Genomic DNA, 21,175 nt, shown 5'->3' on the forward strand with positions numbered 1-21,175 from the left:
TTTTTTGCGGTACGCGGGCCTCTCACTGTTGTGGCCTCTCCCGCCGCGGAGCACAGGCTCAGGACGCGCAGGCCCAGCGGCCATGGCTCACTGGCCCAGCCGCTCCGCGGCACGTGGGATCCTCCCGGACCGGGGCACGAACCCGCGCCCCCTGCATCGGCAGGCGGACTCTCAACCACTGCGCCACCTGGGAAGCCCAAGACAGGCATTTTAAAATAAGACCATGTTGACAAATTTTATGTGTTCATAATTTTCAACACAGAAGAGGGATAAATTACAAGAAATAAACTACACATAATATGTATAAATGATTTGAAAAGAGTACTTTTTATTAGACCTCTCCTCATATTCATTAATTCTCTTCACTCTCAGTAAACACAAGCACTCGTGTCACTGCTGTGGCATTTTATCAAAAATAGAGCCATCTTTGCCTCAATGTTGACTTCAGTTAACTAGCAGAACTCATGATACCCCTTAATTCAAAAACTTTCAAAGATTCTTTTTCTCTATAGAGTATCATTTTTACACTGTTCCTTGATCCCTGCCTGCTTCTCACTACTGTCATGCACTGCAAAGTCAAGTCAAGTTAAAGACTCTCTAATATGAAAATACTAGCAACTCTCAGCTGTTTCTGTTTTGATGGACTCCATCTGGACTTCACAATTGTTGGTATATGACTGTCTCACACACAGTGATTGATCTGAGGGCCGTCTTGTTCATGAAGCCTTTCAAAGAAGTTTCCCTGATAGCATCTACTTCTGTGAAAGGCGTGTATTGAAATTCCATAAAGTTTGATTTGGATTGGATTCACTTTCAGATCCTTTAAAATACTAGAGCTATATACAGGATCACAGACCTTTAGCTGCAAGAAATTTCAGAGACAATATAGCCTAAACTTTGCATTTTAAATATAGAAAACCTTGGCATCCCAGCCTAACTATAATATCCTGGGCACATATTCTATTTAGAATAAGGTGATATGGTGATAAAACTAGGTTAAAATCTCAAAGTTTCCAAAGTAGAAGTCATTGATTTGAGTTATATAAGGCAGATTATCTAGGTTGATCATATTAATTGTATAACTGTGTAAAACCCAAAATGAGCTTTTAACTCTTTGTAATGAAATGATTCCTCATGTCTTCCTACATATATGTTTTGTTTTGATATTAAGTGTTCAGTTTCAAATGGATTCCTTTATATTATTTTAAAACTTTACCCATAATAAGCCATTGAATAATGCTTCATAGAAGAGGTAGTACTTGAGTTGGTCTTTGATCATGGGTAAGGCAGTCATATACAATCTTGTAGAGCAGATGTGGATTCAATCTGAAGACCAGCATTACTTGTCATGAATGACATCCACTCCTGAAATCTATTTCTATATGAACTCCATTTAGGCAGTTTTAAAATTTTGTTTTACACATGAGGATCTTCAATAAAAGGAGGTAATATTTTTATATCTTATGCATGGCTGGGCCAATTGGAAAAAAATTCAGTGAAGCTGAGCAAACCTCATTGGTTGCTAAATCTATATTTTTATCAACTCATTTCTTCTAAATACAATGTTATTTTTCTCATGATTGGTCTACATAATCACCACTACCACATAGGAGCTATATAAACAGAACCACCATAAACAGGATATATAAATAGAACAGCCTATGTGGTATAATGAAAAGAGCATTATCTATGTGAGAATCTGATGGCAAATCCAAAGTTTTCAAATTAATTAGCTGCATGATTTTTTGATCAATTATCTATTTTCACTGAATTTCAGTTTCTACATCTTTAGAATGAATTAGAATATTAATCATGATGAGAGATTAAGGGAAGAAATTTATGTAGAGGCCTTGTACAGACAAATTTCCTTTCCTTATATATGCTTACCTGTACTGAAGCAACTCATGTGTCTCTATGCTTTGAGGAATTATAGATTTTCCCCAATTAAAATTTTATCATGAGTGAATCTTGGGGAGAAAAAATAATTCTTCCAAATTTGGAGCAGCTGCTATGAATTGTGAATGTATCTTATTTGAATGATTATTAATACACAATGTGGAAACATTTTATGATGTCAGCACACTTTGGTTTCTCTTGCCTTTCAGGAGCCTAAGTTGCCAAAGAATTACCTTGCACAAAAATTTGTTCTTCTCTTTCGTTTGTAACTCTATTGTAATAATCATTCATCTCACTGCAGTGGCCAACAACCAGCCCTTAGTGGCCACAAATCCTGTAAGTAAAATGAAGTTTAGGTTCAAGGGGTTAGTGGGGAAGAAATAGGAGAGGTGGGGGGCAGGGGTAGATACATGTATATGTGTGTAATTAAGTACTAATATATGTATATTTTATGTCTGACATATAAAGAGTATGTATATGTAGCTATATTCCAATTTAGAAAGGTAAATATATCTCAATATTCCCCAAGTTATAAATATTGAATAACAAAAGGAAGAGTAATTTCTTTGTTTCAGTTACCTACATATGTTAAATGTCTTCACCTCATTTACGGTTAGAGTCTTACTGCTGGTGGGACATAACATTTCCTCAATCAAATTTTTAAAAAATCAAGCAAAGCAACTAACTGTGCAGTTAGAGAAAGGCAGCACATGAAAATGGAAAATTTAATTTAAATTATGTTTGGTATCAGGCTGACTTTAAAGAGTTAATAAAACCAGGGAAAATGAATTATGTCTATATAATATTGAACTTTAACAACATAAAATTTTTCAAGCGCTCTACCAAATCCTAACTGTCTCAGCAAATATTTGTAAATTATTCCCTTACAATCCCTTTGGAAGCACAGGTTTTAGGATAAATATAAAAAGATACACAAAAATAAGCACAGAGACTATCACAATACAAAAGCTATATTTTAAAAATATAACCTGATATTTACAATACAATTTTGTATATTTTATGCAAGTTATATGCATATGTAAGCTATATTTAAATTAAAACATCTCCATAAATAGCAAGCATATATTCGAGAGATTTTAATTGCCTGCTTTTATATTTGTAGTATCTATACTACTGTTTTGGATGTAGATTTGGGAAGGGTGTGTATATATGATATATAAAATAGTTTTTATATAAACGATTAAGGTTAAGATTATAAAAGATTAAGTTCTAGTTACTGAAATCGGGGAAGGGAAGGAATTTTCACTTAATTGCTCAATAAACGATACTCTCATATGTGTTTTATGTGTGTTTTTAGGGTAATTTCCAAAATTCTAAAATTCCCTGCATTGTTTGCACATATGCATCTGGATGCTTAATCTTGTATATATTCCACTCTAAAGTCACTGGGTGAAGAAACACTGGGGTATAATTAGCAATATAAAATATTGGCGAATATCCTACCATTTTAGAGTGCATTTCTCTAGAGCAAGGAAAGTCGGAGTTTTGTCATGAAGCTTCAGAGAAAGAGACTCTAAATCTTACATTTATATACTAGGGTATTTTGTTTATCACATAAATTGCAAAATGTAGTATAGTTACTTTTAATGTATTCTTGGAAAATTTATTGTCTGTTTATATTGCCAATGCCATCATAAAAAATTTTTCTAAAGCATGCTTTAAGTTCTTTTTATCATAATAATTTATAGATTAAATTTTTAATGAAATCAGGAGTTGGAAGCCCAATTAGATATATGTATCTAAAAACTATACAGATAAAATTTTGAAGCTGAAGCCTATCATTTCTATATAACATAGTTAAATAACTCAGCTTTATTTTTGAGAGAACTTTTTAATATAATGTTTGACATCAATGTACAATATTTAAAATTTAATATCATGCATTCTGCAGATGTAGTTAATAAAAGAATAGTTTTATAAATATCCTCAGTCAGAAGGCATTATGTATGGTCGAGAAAACAAAATTTTGTTCAGGATGTAGCTTTGATTGATGTTGTATGAATTAGCAAATCATTTAACTTCTCCAGTACTCAGTTTTTTATCTATAAAGTATGTGGCTAGTGATAAATCATGCCTCACAGAATTATCTCAGGGATTACATAAAACAAGACATATTAAAATATTTTTAAGCTAACTTATATGCCAGTGTTATTACTACTATTCTATGAGAATACAATATTTATTTTCTAGTGCATTTAATTTCCAGTTTTCCTTTTAGTGAAAAAGATATTTATTTCAAAAACAGTGATAATTGCCACTAAATATTTGAGTTCCAGTCTGGAAACTGGAGCTGATGGGAGTTAACTGGAGAGCTTTAAATTTATTCCCCTTGTTAAGGGGTAAATATCTCTTTAACTCCTTTGTATTTTCTTTACCCAATATTTAAACCTCTCTCTTCCTGTCTCTTTGAGAAAGTGGAGACCTCAGGAAAAGAGGAAGGAAAACCATAACTTTTTTTTCTTTTTACCTACGTGAAACCCTCAAACCCCATATTTAAATAAAACAAAGAATGGGCTCATTAGATTATTATTTAATAAGTACCTGCACTGGTAGCACACGATATGCAAGACTTTCTAAGTATCTGGCACTTTTCATGAACTGCTTTTAAAATTATTAAGATAATTATTAAGATTTTTTCAGCAGAATGCAACAGTCGAGGAGTTCATGATGACATGGTTAAAATAGATGTAAATTCATTCATGTGCAAAACTTTGATACTTGTAATTACACGATAACTAAAACAATATTAAGAAAATACACATCCACTAAATGTAGTAAATTTGGCATTCACACATTTCCTGGGAGGTGTATCATTTTAAATCTCTGAAGTCAGTGGCTAAATACTTTAGAGGCACCATTAGATGGGGATGAAGACTGGCTTTTATAAATCTGAATCATTAGTGGGAAAGATTTTGTGTAGAGGAGAGAAAATTCTGTGTTTCTGTATAACTAAGCTAAACTAGAATATTGCTTTACACGTACATTTATAAACAACTAAATGTTGATTGCTTTCTGGGAATTCCCCGGTGGTCCAGTGGTTAGGACTCCGTGCTTCCACTGCCAGGGCCCAGGTTCAATCCCTGGTCGGGGACCTAAGATCCCCCAAGCCACATGGCACAGCCAAAACACACACACACACATATATACATACATATATCTATAGAGCTATATCTATCTAATCTATATATCTGTTTTTTCCTCATAGGTTAGCTGTAAAGTGTTCCAATTCATTCATCTTTACCTGATGGGCTGTAACTACTTTTGGATGCTTTGTGAAGGCATTTACCTACACACACTTATTGTGGTGGCTGTGTTTGCGGAGAAGCAGCACTTGATGTGGTATTATTTTCTTGGCTGGGGTAAGTGCCATCATGCATACCTACTGACTTATCTTTTAAGAAAGCTTTTGGAGGATGCAGAGTTCCTTTGTAATAAAAATATTCTTATTATTAATCATTTTTAAAACAATATCAAGTGATTAACCTTTGCTCATTGCTGTAAATTAAAATATTTAAAGTACCACTGACTCACTGTTTTCGGTAACCACAGGTCAATTAATAATACAATTTTTTTCTATTTAATATTCCAATATATTTTGGCCAAATATGTAATGACTAAAACAATAGAATTAGAATCATAAATTAGGGATCTATTCTGAATCTCCTTTTTCCTCATGTGCAAAATGAGGGCATTGGGCTTAACCAGCTTTGAAGTTCTATTCTAAAACTGCTTGTTTAAAAAAAATTGTTATTTTATTTTAAGAGTAGAGGGAACAGTAACTGAATAAAGACAGCCAAAAACATCTGCTTTTTCCACACAATCTCCTGACGTGACATTATTCGCGAAGCAAAAAATAATACACTTCTAGCATATTTTTAAAAAATAACTGGAATAATGCAAAACATAAAATGCTGAAAATGAATTCATTGTACATGAATTCAATAGGACTAGTTTCCAGAAACATAACTGAAATGATACTTATCTATCTATCCATCTATCTACCTATTTATCCAGTCAGATAATAGATGCAGATATATAGAGGTATGTACACACACACTATATTTTCTTTTACTGAAATAAATATTTGGTTGTTTGATATTATTGATAATAAAAGTGTCATATATATATTTGCCAAGTGAGTCCAATTTTTGCTCAATTATATGTATATATGTGTTGAGGCTATTAGTACACTCAGGTCACCTTTATGAAATATACCTTCATTTTACATTTGAAAGATCTGATTTAGAATGCTAAGAACATGCAAAATTTCTGATATATAAGCCATCTCTCTCTTCCTTCTCTTCTTCACATAGTCAGTCTCAGCTTCTTCCCACATCTGATTGGCCAGTCCCATCTTATGGAAGATATGTGGATGCTGAATTTCTTCTAAGCTTTTGAGCCCAGGCAGCACATTTATGAACTTAGGTCTGGAGTCCACTGATTCAAAATGGCTCAGATTAGAAGAAACTGTACACACACACACATACACACAAGCCTGAAGACAGATACCTAATACTTCATCACATTTACTGTATGAGTAGACAGATAATATTTACGTCAGAAGCATATAGTGACCAGCTATTTTTGCTCCTAGAGTATCTCTGAGTTTCATATTTCATGACATATTTTAGGAATTCCATCTACAGAGAAAGATGCCTATTTATTTTCTTTTTGTTTGATATTTACAGGATTTCCACTGATTCCTGCTTGTATACATGCTGTTGCCAGAAGCTTGTATTACAATGACAAGTAAGATAATCTCTCTTTTTGATTTCAGTTGGAAATAATTACAATGAAAATCTTCAACATAATTTCCCTGCTTTTTCCCTTAGCTGCTGGATCAGTTCTGATACCCATCTCCTCTACATTATCCATGGCCCAATTTGTGCTGCTTTATTGGTACGTAATTAAAATGCTCCTTTTTTCATCATTGTTCATAGTTCAACTTTATTTCCTGAAACATCTGGCCTATGGTATCCTTCAGGATCTCAGTGGACATAGACGGCATACTCACAGTGTTTGATTGAAGAGGGTTAAAGGAAGGTGTTATATTTGAAGTGTTGGCAGGAAGAGAAAAGGAACTAATTCATAAGGGATGGTGAGGCACCAGGCACCAACAGTGGGAAGCTGTTATCATGGATAGACTTTAAGAGGGGGTTGGGTGAGTGCTAGGAAGTGTAGCCCAACAAGAGGTCTGGCCTTGGGTAGAGGAACACAGCTACTGTCAAAACCACAGCCTGACAGGAAAAAAGGAGAAAGAAATACTCAAACTTCTCTCTTTTCCCATGCTCTGATCTCTTGGATCCTCCCATTGGCCAAATGCAGCAAATGTCAAGGGCAAAAAGGCCTTGGGATGATGCAGTCCTCAGACCTGCCTCAGAGCCTGCTGGGGCACAGAGCAGAGAAAGGCAGAGGATGGATCTAGTGAGTGGGGATGGCAAACAGGAAAAACCACACACCTGTGATGGTAATAAGACTAATATCTCCATAAAGAAAAGACTTTAATTTGGAAAAAGAAAGTATTGTTTAAACTGTTGTTTTATCATAATGATCAGCACTTAATCCAAGTGCACGAATTGGACATTTTTAAGTGTGGTTGCAGGAAAACAGAAGTCAAATTCAGTGCTTTTATTACATTGTTTCAATGGGGAAATAAATTAATCTAAATTAATATGCTTTCTCTCACAGAGCATTAGAGACCAGATTGCAATTACAGTCTTTAAGACTGTAATTACAGCTGATATTTAATTATATATAAAAAGATGAAGGGGGCACGTTTCTCAGCCAAAATTAAAAGCTTCCTAACCCTTCTTTTCAGATCCTTTGTTTTAGAGAAATATTCTATTATTTTACTACATTTGCTAGCTGCAATTTAGTATGTGGTTATGTTAGAACACTGTTCAAGCCATTCTCAAGTGTTTCACTGCTATTTTCAAAAATTTGCCATAATTAAGAGGGTATATTTTAGAAGCTGATTGCCTGGGTTTGAATTCTTCTACCTCTCACTTGCTATGTGACCTTATGCAATTAAACTAATCACTCTGGGCCTCAAGTCCCTTATTTGCAAAACAGATAATGTAATTACAGATACTTTTAATTTTTTTTAACAGGAAATTAAATGAGTTAATACATAAAGAGTGCTTAGCCTGGCATGTATAAATCACAGATCAAGTGTCAAATTTCTGGTTTGTGCTTGGCTACACAAGACAGCCAGTTCAAAAAATCAACAAATGGAATTTATTATTATATCTCATGGAAATTTTAATGTACCTTAGTGCAGAGTCTACGAAAATTTCAGAGGCAGAAGCATTTCCTTCCCTTGCTACTTGCATATACTAGGAACATGTATAACACATTGTTTAAGCTGTATCCTGAGAAGTCCTAGCTTTGTATTCTTGGAAAGAACCAGCATTGAAACCTAGCTCTACCATTGCTGGTTGTGTTTCTCAGGGCAAGTTCTGTTTTGTTTTGTTTTGAGCCTCTCTATGCCTTTGTTTTCTCATCTATGACTATGCAGTAATAAGAATAAATACCTCATAGGGTGTTGTAAGGATTGAGATGTATCCTGTTAAGCAATTAACACAGTGCCTAGAATACAATAAACTCTCAAAACTCTCAAAAAATGCTTTTAAAAGATCTTCACTTATAATTTCTACATGATACCATGATTCTGTTTTGAGGAAAATACAAAGAAATTAAGATTCTTTTTTGGGGCCATCCAGAAGCTTACAGAACAAATATAAGGCAAAATTTTATTATAAGAGATCTGGCTCTAGAGAGAGGTATGTGATTCAGAGTCCTAAATCAGAGAGGTTCAGGAAATAAGTAAAAGCACCTAACAAATGAAAAATATAACAGCAATTAACACAATCCTTGGAAGAGCTTGTCCACAACAACTTTGGGAGGGAAGAGTAGATGGTGCAGTTAGGATAAAATAGCCCATCAAGCTGCTCAGTAAGAAAGGAAGTGAAAATCCACATTATTTGCAGAAAGCTTTTTCCATTTTTCTGGCCTAACAAAAGACTAGGAGCCTATTTTTCTAACAGGCTCCTGTCCTTGTTTAAGCTCTAGGGCTCCTTACTGGTCCTGGCCAATTCCAAGGTCTTGGGAGGGGCTCTAGCAATTTTTTATATGGTCACATATTTTTGTACAGTTTTATAAATGAAGAGATTTCAACCACAATCAGTTTCTTTCCACTCAGACTTCCTCTGTCCCATATTCCCTCAAGCAGGGTGGTATTGGAGTGTCTATAGCACTTTTGAGATCTTGCTAAGGGGAAGTTGAGAGGGGATACGGTTAATTTGTGTTTAGTGAGAGATGTTTAGGTCACTTCAGTGAGTAGTTAGGTGATTGCTGGCTAATGGCTTCCAGGTATCCTGCTGCCACTGGGTTGATTCACAGGGCTTCCTGCCATGACCCTAGGTGGTATCATGATGTGAAAACGTCCTGTTGTACCTACGACCATCTACGTGAACTTTATGGGTATTGGAGTAAAAACAAGTTTCTCCTCTTTTCCTTACCTAGTTTTTCTCTAAGATAGATGAGATTCAGATGTAATTCATCTGAAATTCACTATTCTTGTTCTATTTGTATTTAAAATAAATGGAAGTATTTGCAGAAAATAAAGTAGGATGACTTTCTAGTTTCTAGGTTCACATTTTAAATCAGACTTGCCATTTGGAGAAGCACTTTGCATTTAGAAATTTTTATATAATGGGCATTTAAATTGCAAGATTTATAGTGATTTTTATAATTTATGATTTTTGCATATTAGGATTATAAAATATTCTAAATTCTAAATTTATAAGCAGATAAAATGGCATTATTACTTTTTATTCAATGGGCTGGTAGTAATTTCCACTTAGTCAAAACTTTTAAAACAGTAATGGATGCCTGGGAAGGGAATACAGTAGGATGGGTGGAATAACAGCTGATGTGTTGATTCATCATGTTTCATTCTTACACCTGTTGAAATAGCTTATTCTGCTTTTGTCTTTAGCAGAGACAGTCCTGTGTCTGTAACCATGTTACTTTTCATAGATGTGTTTCCATCAGGATTATAGTTAGCTGTTTATTTTTGAAGCATATGTTCCATTGAATTCTCTAAAAGAACAGTAGAATATTTTTATGCCCAGTTATTTTCATAACACATGCCTTAAATCAGCAAATGTATGTTATTTGTTCATTGCATTCTATATTAAATGAGATAATACCATTATTTTTCTGATTAAAGTATGTGGATATAAATTGCATAATAGTACACAGTTTGAAATTTTTACATTATTAAACAAAACACAGATGCTAGAAGTCAAGGTGAGGAAAAAGGAAAGAGAACAGCATAGGAGAATAAGAGCCCAAAGGGACTTTTCTGGGGCTATTGTCCATAATTCTATGGAAGGCATAAGGAATAGGCATAGAGGATATAGACAAAAGTAACAGATATTGACATGGATAAAGATAAGAGAGAACGTAGTATTCAGGAAGAGAGAGAGAAATGTATTTCAATAGAACTCTGTTCATTTCTTGAACACTATATATACTTTTTTCACATCTTTATTGGAGTATAATTGCTTTACAATGTTGTATTAGATTCTGCTGTACAACAAAGTGAATCAGCTATATATATACATATATCCCCACATCCCCTCCCTCTTGAGCCTCCCTCCCACCCTCCCTATCCTACCCCTCTAGGACGTCACAGAGCAGTGAGTTGATCTCCCTGTGCTACGCAGTAGCTTCCCACTAGCCATCCATTTTACATTTGGTAGTGTATATATGTCAATGCTACTCTCTCACTTCATCCCTGTTTCCCCTTGCCCCTGTGTCCTGAAGTCCATTCTCTACGTCTGCGTCTTTATTCCCTCCCTGCCACTAAGTTCACCAGTGCTGTTTTTTTAGATTCCATATATATGCATTAGCATAAGGTATTTGTTTTTCTCTTTCTGACTTACTTCACTCTGTATGACAGACTCTAGGTCCATCTACCTCACTACAAATAACTCAGTTTCGTTCCTTTTTATGGCTGAGTAATATTCCATTGTATATGTGTGCCACATCTTCTTTATCCATTCATCTGTCAGTGGACATTTAGGTTGCTTCCATGTCCTGCTATTGTAAATAGTGCTGCAACGAACATTGTGGTTCATGTGTCTTTTTGAATTATGGTTTTCTCAGGGTATATGCCCAGTAGTGGGATTGCTGCGTCGTATGGTAATTCTATTTTCAGTTTATTAAGGAAGCTCCATACTGTTCTCCATAGTGGCTGTATCAATCTACATTCCTGCAAACAGTGCAGGAGTGCTCCTTTTTCTCCACACCCTCTCCAGCATTTATTGTTTCTAGATTTTTTGATGATGGCCATTCTGACCGGTGTGAGGTGATACCTCATTGTGGTTTTGATTTGCATTTCTCTAATGATAGTGATGTGGAGCATCTTTTCATGTGTTTGTTGGCAATCTGTATGTCTTCTTTGGAGAAAGCTTTATTTAGGTCTTCCACCCATTTTTGGATTGTGTTGTTTGTTTTTTGGATATTGAGCTGTATGAGCTGCTTGTATATTTGGAGATTAATGCTTTGTCAGTTGCTTCATTTGCAAATATTTTCTCCCATTCTGAGGGCTGTCTTTTTGTCTTGTTTATGGTTTCCTTTGCTGTGCAAAAGCTTTGAAGTGTCATTCGGTCCCATTTGTTTATTTTTGTTTTTATTTCCATTACTCTAGGAGGTGGGTCAAAAAGGATCTTGCTGTGATTTCGGTCACAGAGTGTTCTGCCTATGTTTTCCTCTAAGAGTTTTATAGTGTCTGGCCTTACATTTAGGTCTTTTTTTTTTTTTGCGGTACGCGGGCCTCTCACTGCTGCGGCCCCTCCTGCTGCGGAGCACAGGCTCCGGCCGCGCAGGCTCAGCGGCCATGGCTCACGGGCCCAGCCGCTCCGTGGCATGTGGGATCTTCCTGGACCGGGGCACAAACCCGTGTCCCCTGCATCGGCAGGCAGACTCTCAACAACTGTGCCACCAGGGAAGCCCACATTTAGGTCTTTAATCTATTTTGAGTTTATTTTTATGTATGGTGTTAGGAAGTGTTCTAATTTCATTCTTTTACATGTAGCTGTCCAGTTTTCCCAGCACCATTTATAGAAGAGGCTATCTTTACTCCACTGTATATTCTTGCCTCCTTTGTCAAAGATAAGGTGACCATATGTGCATGGGTTTATCGCTGGACTTTCTATCCCTGAACACTATATTTTTAAAGTTTCATGTCTCCCTTTCAAAGAGAATGCTTTCTTTTGAGGAAAGTTGTAAACTCATAGTAAGTTTATAATTACAGAAAGTAATTGACAGAAGGCCTTGTTGGGTGCCAAATTTTTTTAACTCTAGGATGATCTAAGTTGAATATCAACTGGTTCCAATATGTGATTCAGCCTCCTCATAAGGATAAAGAGGATTATAGTACTATCATGGGGAGTTGTGAGGATTGTTGTTACACACATACACACACAAATAACGCAGGAAGGATAAACCAAAAAGATGAAAATGGTTATTATGGTATAATACATATTTGGTAAGTACCTAGTATGAACACTACTACAGAGTAGACACTTAAAATAATTAGCCTTTGCTACAAATAATTATTTCCTTTCTTTGAGCTGAAAATATTCAGAAGCTTTGGATTTTTTAATCATAGCAAAATTTTAAATTTTTGCATAAGAAAATGAACTAAGCAAAACAATCAGATATTAGTTAGCTGAAGGTGGTCCACAATAATTCCACCATAAATTTATTTTTTTAAATCTAAGTCCATTAAGATTGATGTACTTTCTAAGTTAATAAATCACAATTCCATATCCAAAGGAAACAAGAACACTATGTTAAAGAGATATCTGCACCCCATGTTCATAGCAGCATTATCCACAATAGCTAAGACATGGAAACAACTTAAGAAGTTATGGTATTTATACATACACACACACACACACACACACACCCCACACAATGGAATACTATTTAGCCATAAAAAATAAGGAAATCCTGCCACTTGAGACAACTTGGATGGGCACTATACTAAGTGAAATAAGTCAGACAGGGAAAGACAAATATTGTATGATCTCACTTATATGTGGAATCTAAACAAATAAACAAACAAACTCATAGAAAGAAGAGAACATATTTGTGGTTACCAGAGGCAGGGCATGGAGGAGGAGGAATTGTAGGAAGGTGGTCAAAAGGCAGAAACTTCCACGTTTAAGATAAATGAGTATGAGGGATGTGATGTACAACATGATGATTATAGTTAACACTGCTGTATGATATACATGAAAGTTGCTGAGAGTAAATTCTAAGAGTTCTCATCATAAAGTAAAAAATATATATATACAATCTTTGGTATTTCTATGAGATGATTGATGTTAGCTAAATTTATTGTGATGATCATTTCACAACATATGTAAGTTAAATCGTGCTATGCAACATAAACTTATATAGTGTCACTTATATCTCAGTAAAACTGGGAAAAATATGAAAAAATTCAGTAGCAGAAATACAAATTAATATTTAGGCAAATATTCTCATCAATGGAACATATTCTTGTGTACTGAAAATATTCTAAGATTCATAAAATCAAAGATCCTTCAATAATGATTCTTAATATTAAATATGAAATAATTTCCATATGCCATTTTATTTTCTTTTAGGTGAATCTTTTTTTCCTATTAAATATTGTACGTGTTCTTATCACCAAGTTAAAAGTTACTCACCAAGCAGAATCCAATCTCTACATGAAAGCTGTGAGAGCTACGCTTATCCTGGTGCCATTACTTGGCATTGAATTTGTACTGTTTCCATGGCGACCTGAAGGAAGGATTGCAGAGGAGGTGTATGATTACATCATGCACATCCTCATGCACTATCAGGTATGGTGTTCTTGCATCAGGAAGGCACCTTGTGAAATTTGGTTTTAAATTTACGTATAGCTTTGGTTTTATTTTTAACTATATGTGAATCAAGTTGGTTACAAATAATGTATCTTTCCCATTTGGAATCAGATAATTCTATTTTTCTTTTACAGGGTCTTTTGGTATCTACAATTTTCTGCTTCTTTAATGGAGAGGTATGGTGATTGATTTTATCCCTCTTATCATTTTGTATTTGCAATACTTTTTTACTTTAAAAACGGAGACAGAATTATAAATTCCCTAAGAACAAGTATTTCAAATTCCACTTCTGTCAGGAAAAAGAACCATGAAATCTCTTTTACTAGATGTAACTCTCCTTCCCAAAAGCTCAGGTCATATTGGAGTTCAAGGCTAGGGCAAATTCAGCCTCACTTTAAAATATTCCATCAATGTCTTTTATTCATCTAGTCTTTCGACCTACCTTTTGAACTAATCCTACTAATTCTGGACTTTGTCCTAGGTACAATGTTAGGCAATCCTTATCCTCATAGAACATACACTCCAATAGGAAATAAAATTGGGTCATTTTTATTTTCCCCCTTTCTCTGGGTTTTTTTTTCTCCTGGGAAGAGCTGCAGTGGGTTAGGAAACAGAAGAGCCCTCTGATTTGTAACATGGAAGTGTGCTTTTGGATATTTCAAGATTTTTATCCAATATTTTTTTTCCTAATTAGGAAGTTTCAGGCATCTTAGAAACTGGTACCATATTTCTTATGTATATCAATAGGGCTATAACTCAGTGGTTTGAGCTATATTGATTTAGTTCTTTATATGATTTTAATCTACTTGACAAAATTTAACCTGTTGGAGGATTTTGGCAAAATTCAATAAAGTTTAGAAATTCAGACAGCAACTAATGAGACATATATTTGGTAATGGTGAAGCCTATCACAAAGCTTCAGGTGGGCAACACATGGAACCAGTTGTCATAACTTTATAAGAACAATTTCTATACAACTAATCAATGTTGGAAATCATGTACATGTCATGAAAAGCTATAAAATATTGTTTTCCCTTGTTTATGTAATATTTTAATTCTTTCTCTTAGCATACAATAAAATTTCATATTTGATTTCTTAATCAATTTTAAAATATAGGTAGTTATTTTATATATTTATTTATTTATAATGGCATATAGAACTATCAAACATAGTAGACTATATTTTGAGTGGTGTCTCCATGATTCCTCTGCTGTATCGAGGACAAGAGTGACTTTTTCTGAAGTCAGTGAGAAGTAGGGACAGAGAATGCAATTAGGATGAATAGATACATCATCTGTTTTGATAATAAAATTCAATTAGCATTTATTATATAACTCTATAAATTAATTATTGTATAAACTGAATTAGACAATCCAATTTCTGCCTACATAGGACTTTACAGTTAAATATAGATGAGAAAGTTACAGATAATATGCCATAAAGCATGTATGAAATAAGTAAGATACACATTTGCATCTGCAGAAACAGATTTGATTTTTATAAAGGGTATTTTTAAAATGTACAAATTATAACCACTAGTAAAATATTTTGTGATGGAAGGCAATGTAGAATAAAGGCACTGACACAGTAATGCATTTAAACCCAAAGATGCCATTTTGTTCCTGGCTGTAACATCTTGGGAAATATTCTGAACTTCCAGAGGTCTCAGTGTGTACTTTTATTAAAGGGAAATAAAAGCAAGTTCTTTACACAAATCTCACAGGGATTAACGTAAACTAGGAATATAAAGTTTTTAGCACCATGCCCCACCCACAGTAGATACTCAGTACATTATAGATTCCTTTTTAGATTTGTCAAATCGCTCATTTACAAAAATATATGTACAAATGGGAACATTAATCATATCGGAATCAAATCTCAAATCGGCCCTTATATTTAGAAAAAGTGCCCAGGGAATATCTAAATTAATGCCTAACACTCTTATTGCACTCTACCTGTGTAAGCAAAAGAGACACAGGCCTTGATCTTTTGCCATGTTCTAAAATTGAGAAAACTTTGGCACTGGAAAATTACAATAAAAAATCTTTGAGCCAACTTGTTACCAAATCCTTCAGCATCTCACAACATCTCCAATATCTGTCCCCTTGTCTTCATCTCTAGATACAATCCCTGTTTGTGTATGATTCATTTCTCATCTTAAGAAATACTATAATGCTTCCTTTTTTTGTCTCTTCGCCTCTAGTTTTTCCCACTCTCATAACATGAAGACACAGCTGCCAAATCCATTTTGTGTGGTTCCAACTATGTCATGTACTTCTTGAAATCATTTGCTCAGGCTTAGTTTCCTTCTTGCTTTCCACGTCAGGTCAAATAGCTTGCCTTTATCTTAATATCTCTATTTATTTTTTATTCTCACATTTTATTTTTATTTCTTAGCCAAAATATTCCTTAGTTGCATTTCTCACTAGTTAAATAACTGTGGCTTGACAAGTACTCAGGTCACTTTCATCTCATCTCTAGTCCTCTCAATCAAAAAAATGTGCACTGTTAGCATAAACTAGGGACTCTAGACATCAGAAGGGCCCTCCCTAGTCTCACGCGTATCTTTAACAACACCTGAGAGTAGATATTTTTACAACGTGAACAAAAAGATTTGTTGAGAATAACCAAACTCACATCCTGTAATGAGAAGTAGGTAGAATTTTTATATACAGCTCTATTAAACACCTTTTAATTGATTTAGGTTGAGCAGTGTAGAGTTGGTTTCTTATCAGGTACTAATGGTCATATAAACCCATATTCTTTATATTATACAAAATTATATATTGTAATGTTATATTCTAAAAAGTTGGCCTTACTATTTATATAACACTTATGCATAAATTAATGAAAACACTTTCATATCTTTAATAACATCAGGCAGGCTCTCTTGCCATCCAATGGCAATTTTCCTTTTTATCTTTCCCCATTACATTCTTCTCATTGTAAGTTTACTGAGGGTGGCCACTTTAATGTTCTGTTGAATAGGTGTGATGTTGTGTTAGAGAAAGCAGATGAAAAAAAATAACATCCTTATAGAGAGTACTATAAACAAACAGATGTCTACAAGTCCTATGGGTCTTTAATTACCTTTATATTTAGCTTCAGTAAATAAGTCAGGAAATTGGCTTTCCATGGTTTTTCTGACGATTTAGTTGCAAGGAAGAAATAGGGTGATGACCTTAAAGTAGGTATTTCAAGAGCAAACAGTCATATATTTCAAAGCCATTTTGGCTTTTAGAATTGAATTTAAGCTTTCCTTGTTAAGACTATAAGTAATACTCTCATTGCTAAAATATTTCTTCATGTCAGCTTCTTCCCAACATCTATGTAGAATCTTTTGTACAAAGCTACATTCCACCTCCTTTCAAACAGAAACTATATAGCACATGGATTCAATCAGTCCAGCTTTTAGTAACAAAGTGAGAAGTTAATTAAGCATAAAAATCAGGATCAAAAACAACTCCCATTAGAAATACCTAGATAATTGGCCAAATGTCATTTTTGTTTTAAATCTCTGAATATTTATTTAAAAGTCATACTCTAAAGCCATTCCATTTGTCATTTGCTTATATTCTTGAAGACATTACGCAGATGGTATTTTTTAATTACCTTAATTTAAATATGTTATTTGGAGAACTTAGAAATACATCACTAAACCATGAGAGAAATAAAGTATAATTTTTATAAGATAAATGTATTCATCTTCCTATAAATGCTGTTATTTCAAAGAAAATTTATATGAATAAAAATTATTTCCTTCAGATATAGTTGCTATATGTAAAGAAGTAAGCTTGAAATTCCTGAAGTTCTGAATTTCACGTTAATAAAACAATGCATTGCATTCCTAACTACATAATTTTTGAATTATAGAGTAGGGACACGCCTCCTGGAATTTTTTTTTTTTTTTTTTTTTTTTTTGCGGCGCGCCTCTCCCTGCTGTGGCCTCTCCCGTTGCAGAGCACAGGCTCTGGACGCGCAGGCTCAGCGGCCATGGCTCACGGGCCTAGCTGCTTCGTGGCATGTAGGATCTTCCCGGAACGGGGCACGAACCCGTGTCCCCTGCATCGGCAGGCGGACTCTCAACCACTGCGCCGCCAGGGAAGCCCCTCCTGGAATTTCTAATAACTCATTCTGAATTCTTACTAAAGAAACTGATTGACCTTATATTTGTTTGTTTTGTTTTTCTACATGTTAAAATATGAAATGAGACAGTAAAACTTTGTGTTCATTTTAAGCGACAGATTAGAGGAGACTAACAGGACCTTAAAGTGTCCCACAGAGCTGCAGACATCCTGGGAATACCTATTTGCTATAGATTGTTTGTAATTTGAAGAGATAAGAAAATGAAAAGCCTTAAATAAGCAGCCCTATTTTAAAGTTTAATATATTGATATGTACACATGAATGTAACGAATAAAAGGTTGAAGAATTTATGTAATTCGTAGAAAGTTAAACAATATTGTATGAGTATGTTTGTAGGACATGAACTACTAGAAAGTTGTTTTTGGATGCTCAGATTCCCTTTGGGGAAACAATCAAAGGTCAAAGAGCCGTAGAGATTTGGGGAAGACAATTCAAAGCTATACATGCTTTGCAAAGACACAGATCAGGTCACAGCATGTGGCTAATACATTCTTAACCTAGAAGCAGACAGGAAATGTACAGGTGATCGAGTTGGAGATGCATTTGATATTCTCATTTATGTTCACTGACTCAATGAAGAAAATCATCTGTGTCTTATGTTCAGTTAAAACCAAAATCATTGTTTATGACCTACCTAGTTCTCATCTCTATCCCCAAGCAGAAAAGATAGAAGAGTCATTAAAATTCAAATTTATCCAGACAGAGGGGTATCTAAATACAAAAAAGTGGAGTGGTGACATTCCTAAACTTTTTTTTCCCACAATACTTGTCCCATTATATGCTCAGTGCTGTAATTATCTGTTGAACACTTTCTTCCCTCTGGGGGTAAGCTCCATGAGGACAAAAACGCTGATCTTTTTTTTTCCAGAATGTAGCTCAATACCTGGCATATGCTAATCACAGTAAAATGTTGTTGCTGCTGCTGTTGATGATGATGGTGATAATTATTTATATTCTCTGTAACCCTGTTTTTAAATCTTTTTTCTCTCCTCTTTTATATTTCACTAATTATCTCATTCTTTTAATAAAAATATTGATACAAAACTAAATGTTGCACATGCCAACTTGTAAGTGAGGGTGTAGATTAACTATTTGACAGAAACATTCATGTGCATTTTTAGAGCTTCAAAGAGAAGGCATAGAAAGAGAAATATGAAGTTTTCTGTAGTCTGTACTAAAGTACAGAGTAATTGCAAAGATTTCCTAATATAAAGATAGTTTACTCAATTTCATTTTTTAATTAAGAAAATAAAGTAATATTATTCACTCAATATCAATGCTTTTTTTAAAAAAAGCTTTTGTACGTAACTTATTTTATTGTATTATTAAATACATTATCTTCATTTCATTTATGAATTGCTCTTACCCTTTCTGTTTCTTTTTGTTTTATAGGTTCAAGCAATTCTGAGAAGAAACTGGAATCAATATAAAATCCAATTTGGAAACAGCTTTTCCCACTCAGATGCTCTCCGTAGTGCATCTTACACAGTGTCAACAATCAGTGATGGTGCAGGTTACAGTCATGACTGTCCAACTGAACACTTAAATGGAAAAAGCATCCACGATATTGAAAACGTTGTCATAAAACCGGAAAAGTTATACGACTGATAATAGAGCATGTATTGCTGAACTATTTTGTTCCACTCCTAACTCAAGGACTTGGATCCATGACTTTACAACCAGAAGACTTCAATATTAAATGAATTATTTGAAGGTGACAAAGTAAACCCTCACATGAATTCAGTAGTGTGTTGATAAATGTTTCACACTAGCTCCATGGGGGAAAACAGTCCTGATTTTTAATTTTTGCCAGTTTTTATGGTGTAAGTACTCCCACCATGGCTGATTTCAAGTTACCAACTTGACATCAGTGAATGTGGAATTGGGTAAAAATGAGCACAGTCAGTTGTTGTAGGTTGGTGTGAGCCAGCTCCAGCACACCACTGCATGAATCCACAAATAAATAGACCATAAAAGTTCATAGACACAATGGGCACAATTCCACTCCTGTTGCCTAAAGAGACCTAGCTAAGGCCTATAGACTTGGAAAGAAAATGAGCTTTTCATTTGTTTTTAAAATCTTTATCCCATATTCCTTGGTGAAGTTGATTTTTTGCCCAGAAAGTATTCTAGCCCTTTTTGTTTTTATTTTTTCAAATGGACCAGATAAAGAATTAATTATTCCTGTTTGCTTACCCTCTTCTCCCCCCAAAAAATAAATGAGCAGAATTGCTGTTGGCTACTCATTTGCTGATTCATCACAGTTATACCCCTTGTCATATCCATTTTTGAGGCTTGATGAATAGTATGTATGATACGCAATCCTACTTTGGTATCATTAGGGAGAAATCTTGGTTGATACTATGAAACATGTAGTTGACTACTTTCCCATCTTACTACACAAGTGGGAAGGAATTCGTGTCCATAGACCTGTAAATAGAAACTTTGCCCCTTCCATTTCTACTATGTGGACAAATTAGCAATTATTTTACATGAAGGAAATCAATGAAGGATTTCTTATTTTCTTAAAAGTTTGTAAAAAAATTGTGAAAAGCTTGTAAATACTCTGTTATTCTATTTTATAGTCTCAAATATATACAATCTAGGTAATTTTTTTAAAAAACAAATACTTAATGTAACAATGTGTGCATGTTAATATCTGATACTGTGTCTGGGCTGATTTTATAATAAAATAGAATCTGGAATTCTTTATTTGGTAACTATTTTAAAGACAACCAGATGCCAGCATCAGAAGTTTGAGAACTAAGTTTGAGAAATATCTATGATAAGATATAAAATATTTATTTAAAAAATCCTCAAGGCCATTGTTTTATTGAATATATTTGCTTTGGTGATTCATACCTTAATAATAGATATGTTTGACATATTTCCTTTTTTATTTTGATGATGAACTTTCATTCTAATCCAGAAAATTTAAATGACTCCTATAATAAATGCCAATCTGCTATTCTTATGGTTTTTACCCCGTTAAAAAGATTACTTTTCTGACTTACTATATGAAGATATATAGCTTTGGAAATGCTGCAAGGCTATTTTTTAAAATTAGAGGAATACAATATATATCATATACAATGTTTTTATATTTTAATAGAGATACTATATATGATGATGCAGTATAGTGAAAGACCTGAATGTATCAGTAAGCAAGAATTGTTGTCAGAAC

General features: G+C 34.2%; 1 protein-coding gene across 1 annotated transcript in view; it reads left to right on the plus strand.

Moving 5' to 3' along the window:
- The window catches only part of CALCRL (calcitonin receptor like receptor), a 40,007-nt gene extending 20,408 nt beyond the window's left edge, over positions 1–19,599 (plus strand). The window contains exons 6-12 of the mRNA XM_007471520.1: positions 2,106–2,232; positions 5,123–5,276; positions 6,606–6,666; positions 6,750–6,816; positions 13,605–13,823; positions 13,979–14,020; positions 19,384–19,599. Of these exons, the coding sequence (XP_007471582.1) occupies positions 2,106–2,232; positions 5,123–5,276; positions 6,606–6,666; positions 6,750–6,816; positions 13,605–13,823; positions 13,979–14,020; positions 19,384–19,599 (886 nt within the window). The remainder of the gene's footprint in view (positions 1–2,105; positions 2,233–5,122; positions 5,277–6,605; positions 6,667–6,749; positions 6,817–13,604; positions 13,824–13,978; positions 14,021–19,383) is intronic.
- The last annotated feature ends 1,576 nt before the right edge of the window (positions 19,600–21,175 follow it).

The sequence above is a fragment of the Lipotes vexillifer genome, unplaced genomic scaffold (genome assembly GCF_000442215.2).
Source record: "Lipotes vexillifer unplaced genomic scaffold, Lipotes_vexillifer_v1.1 scaffold1168, whole genome shotgun sequence".
Taxonomy (NCBI): Eukaryota; Metazoa; Chordata; class Mammalia; order Artiodactyla; family Lipotidae; genus Lipotes; species Lipotes vexillifer.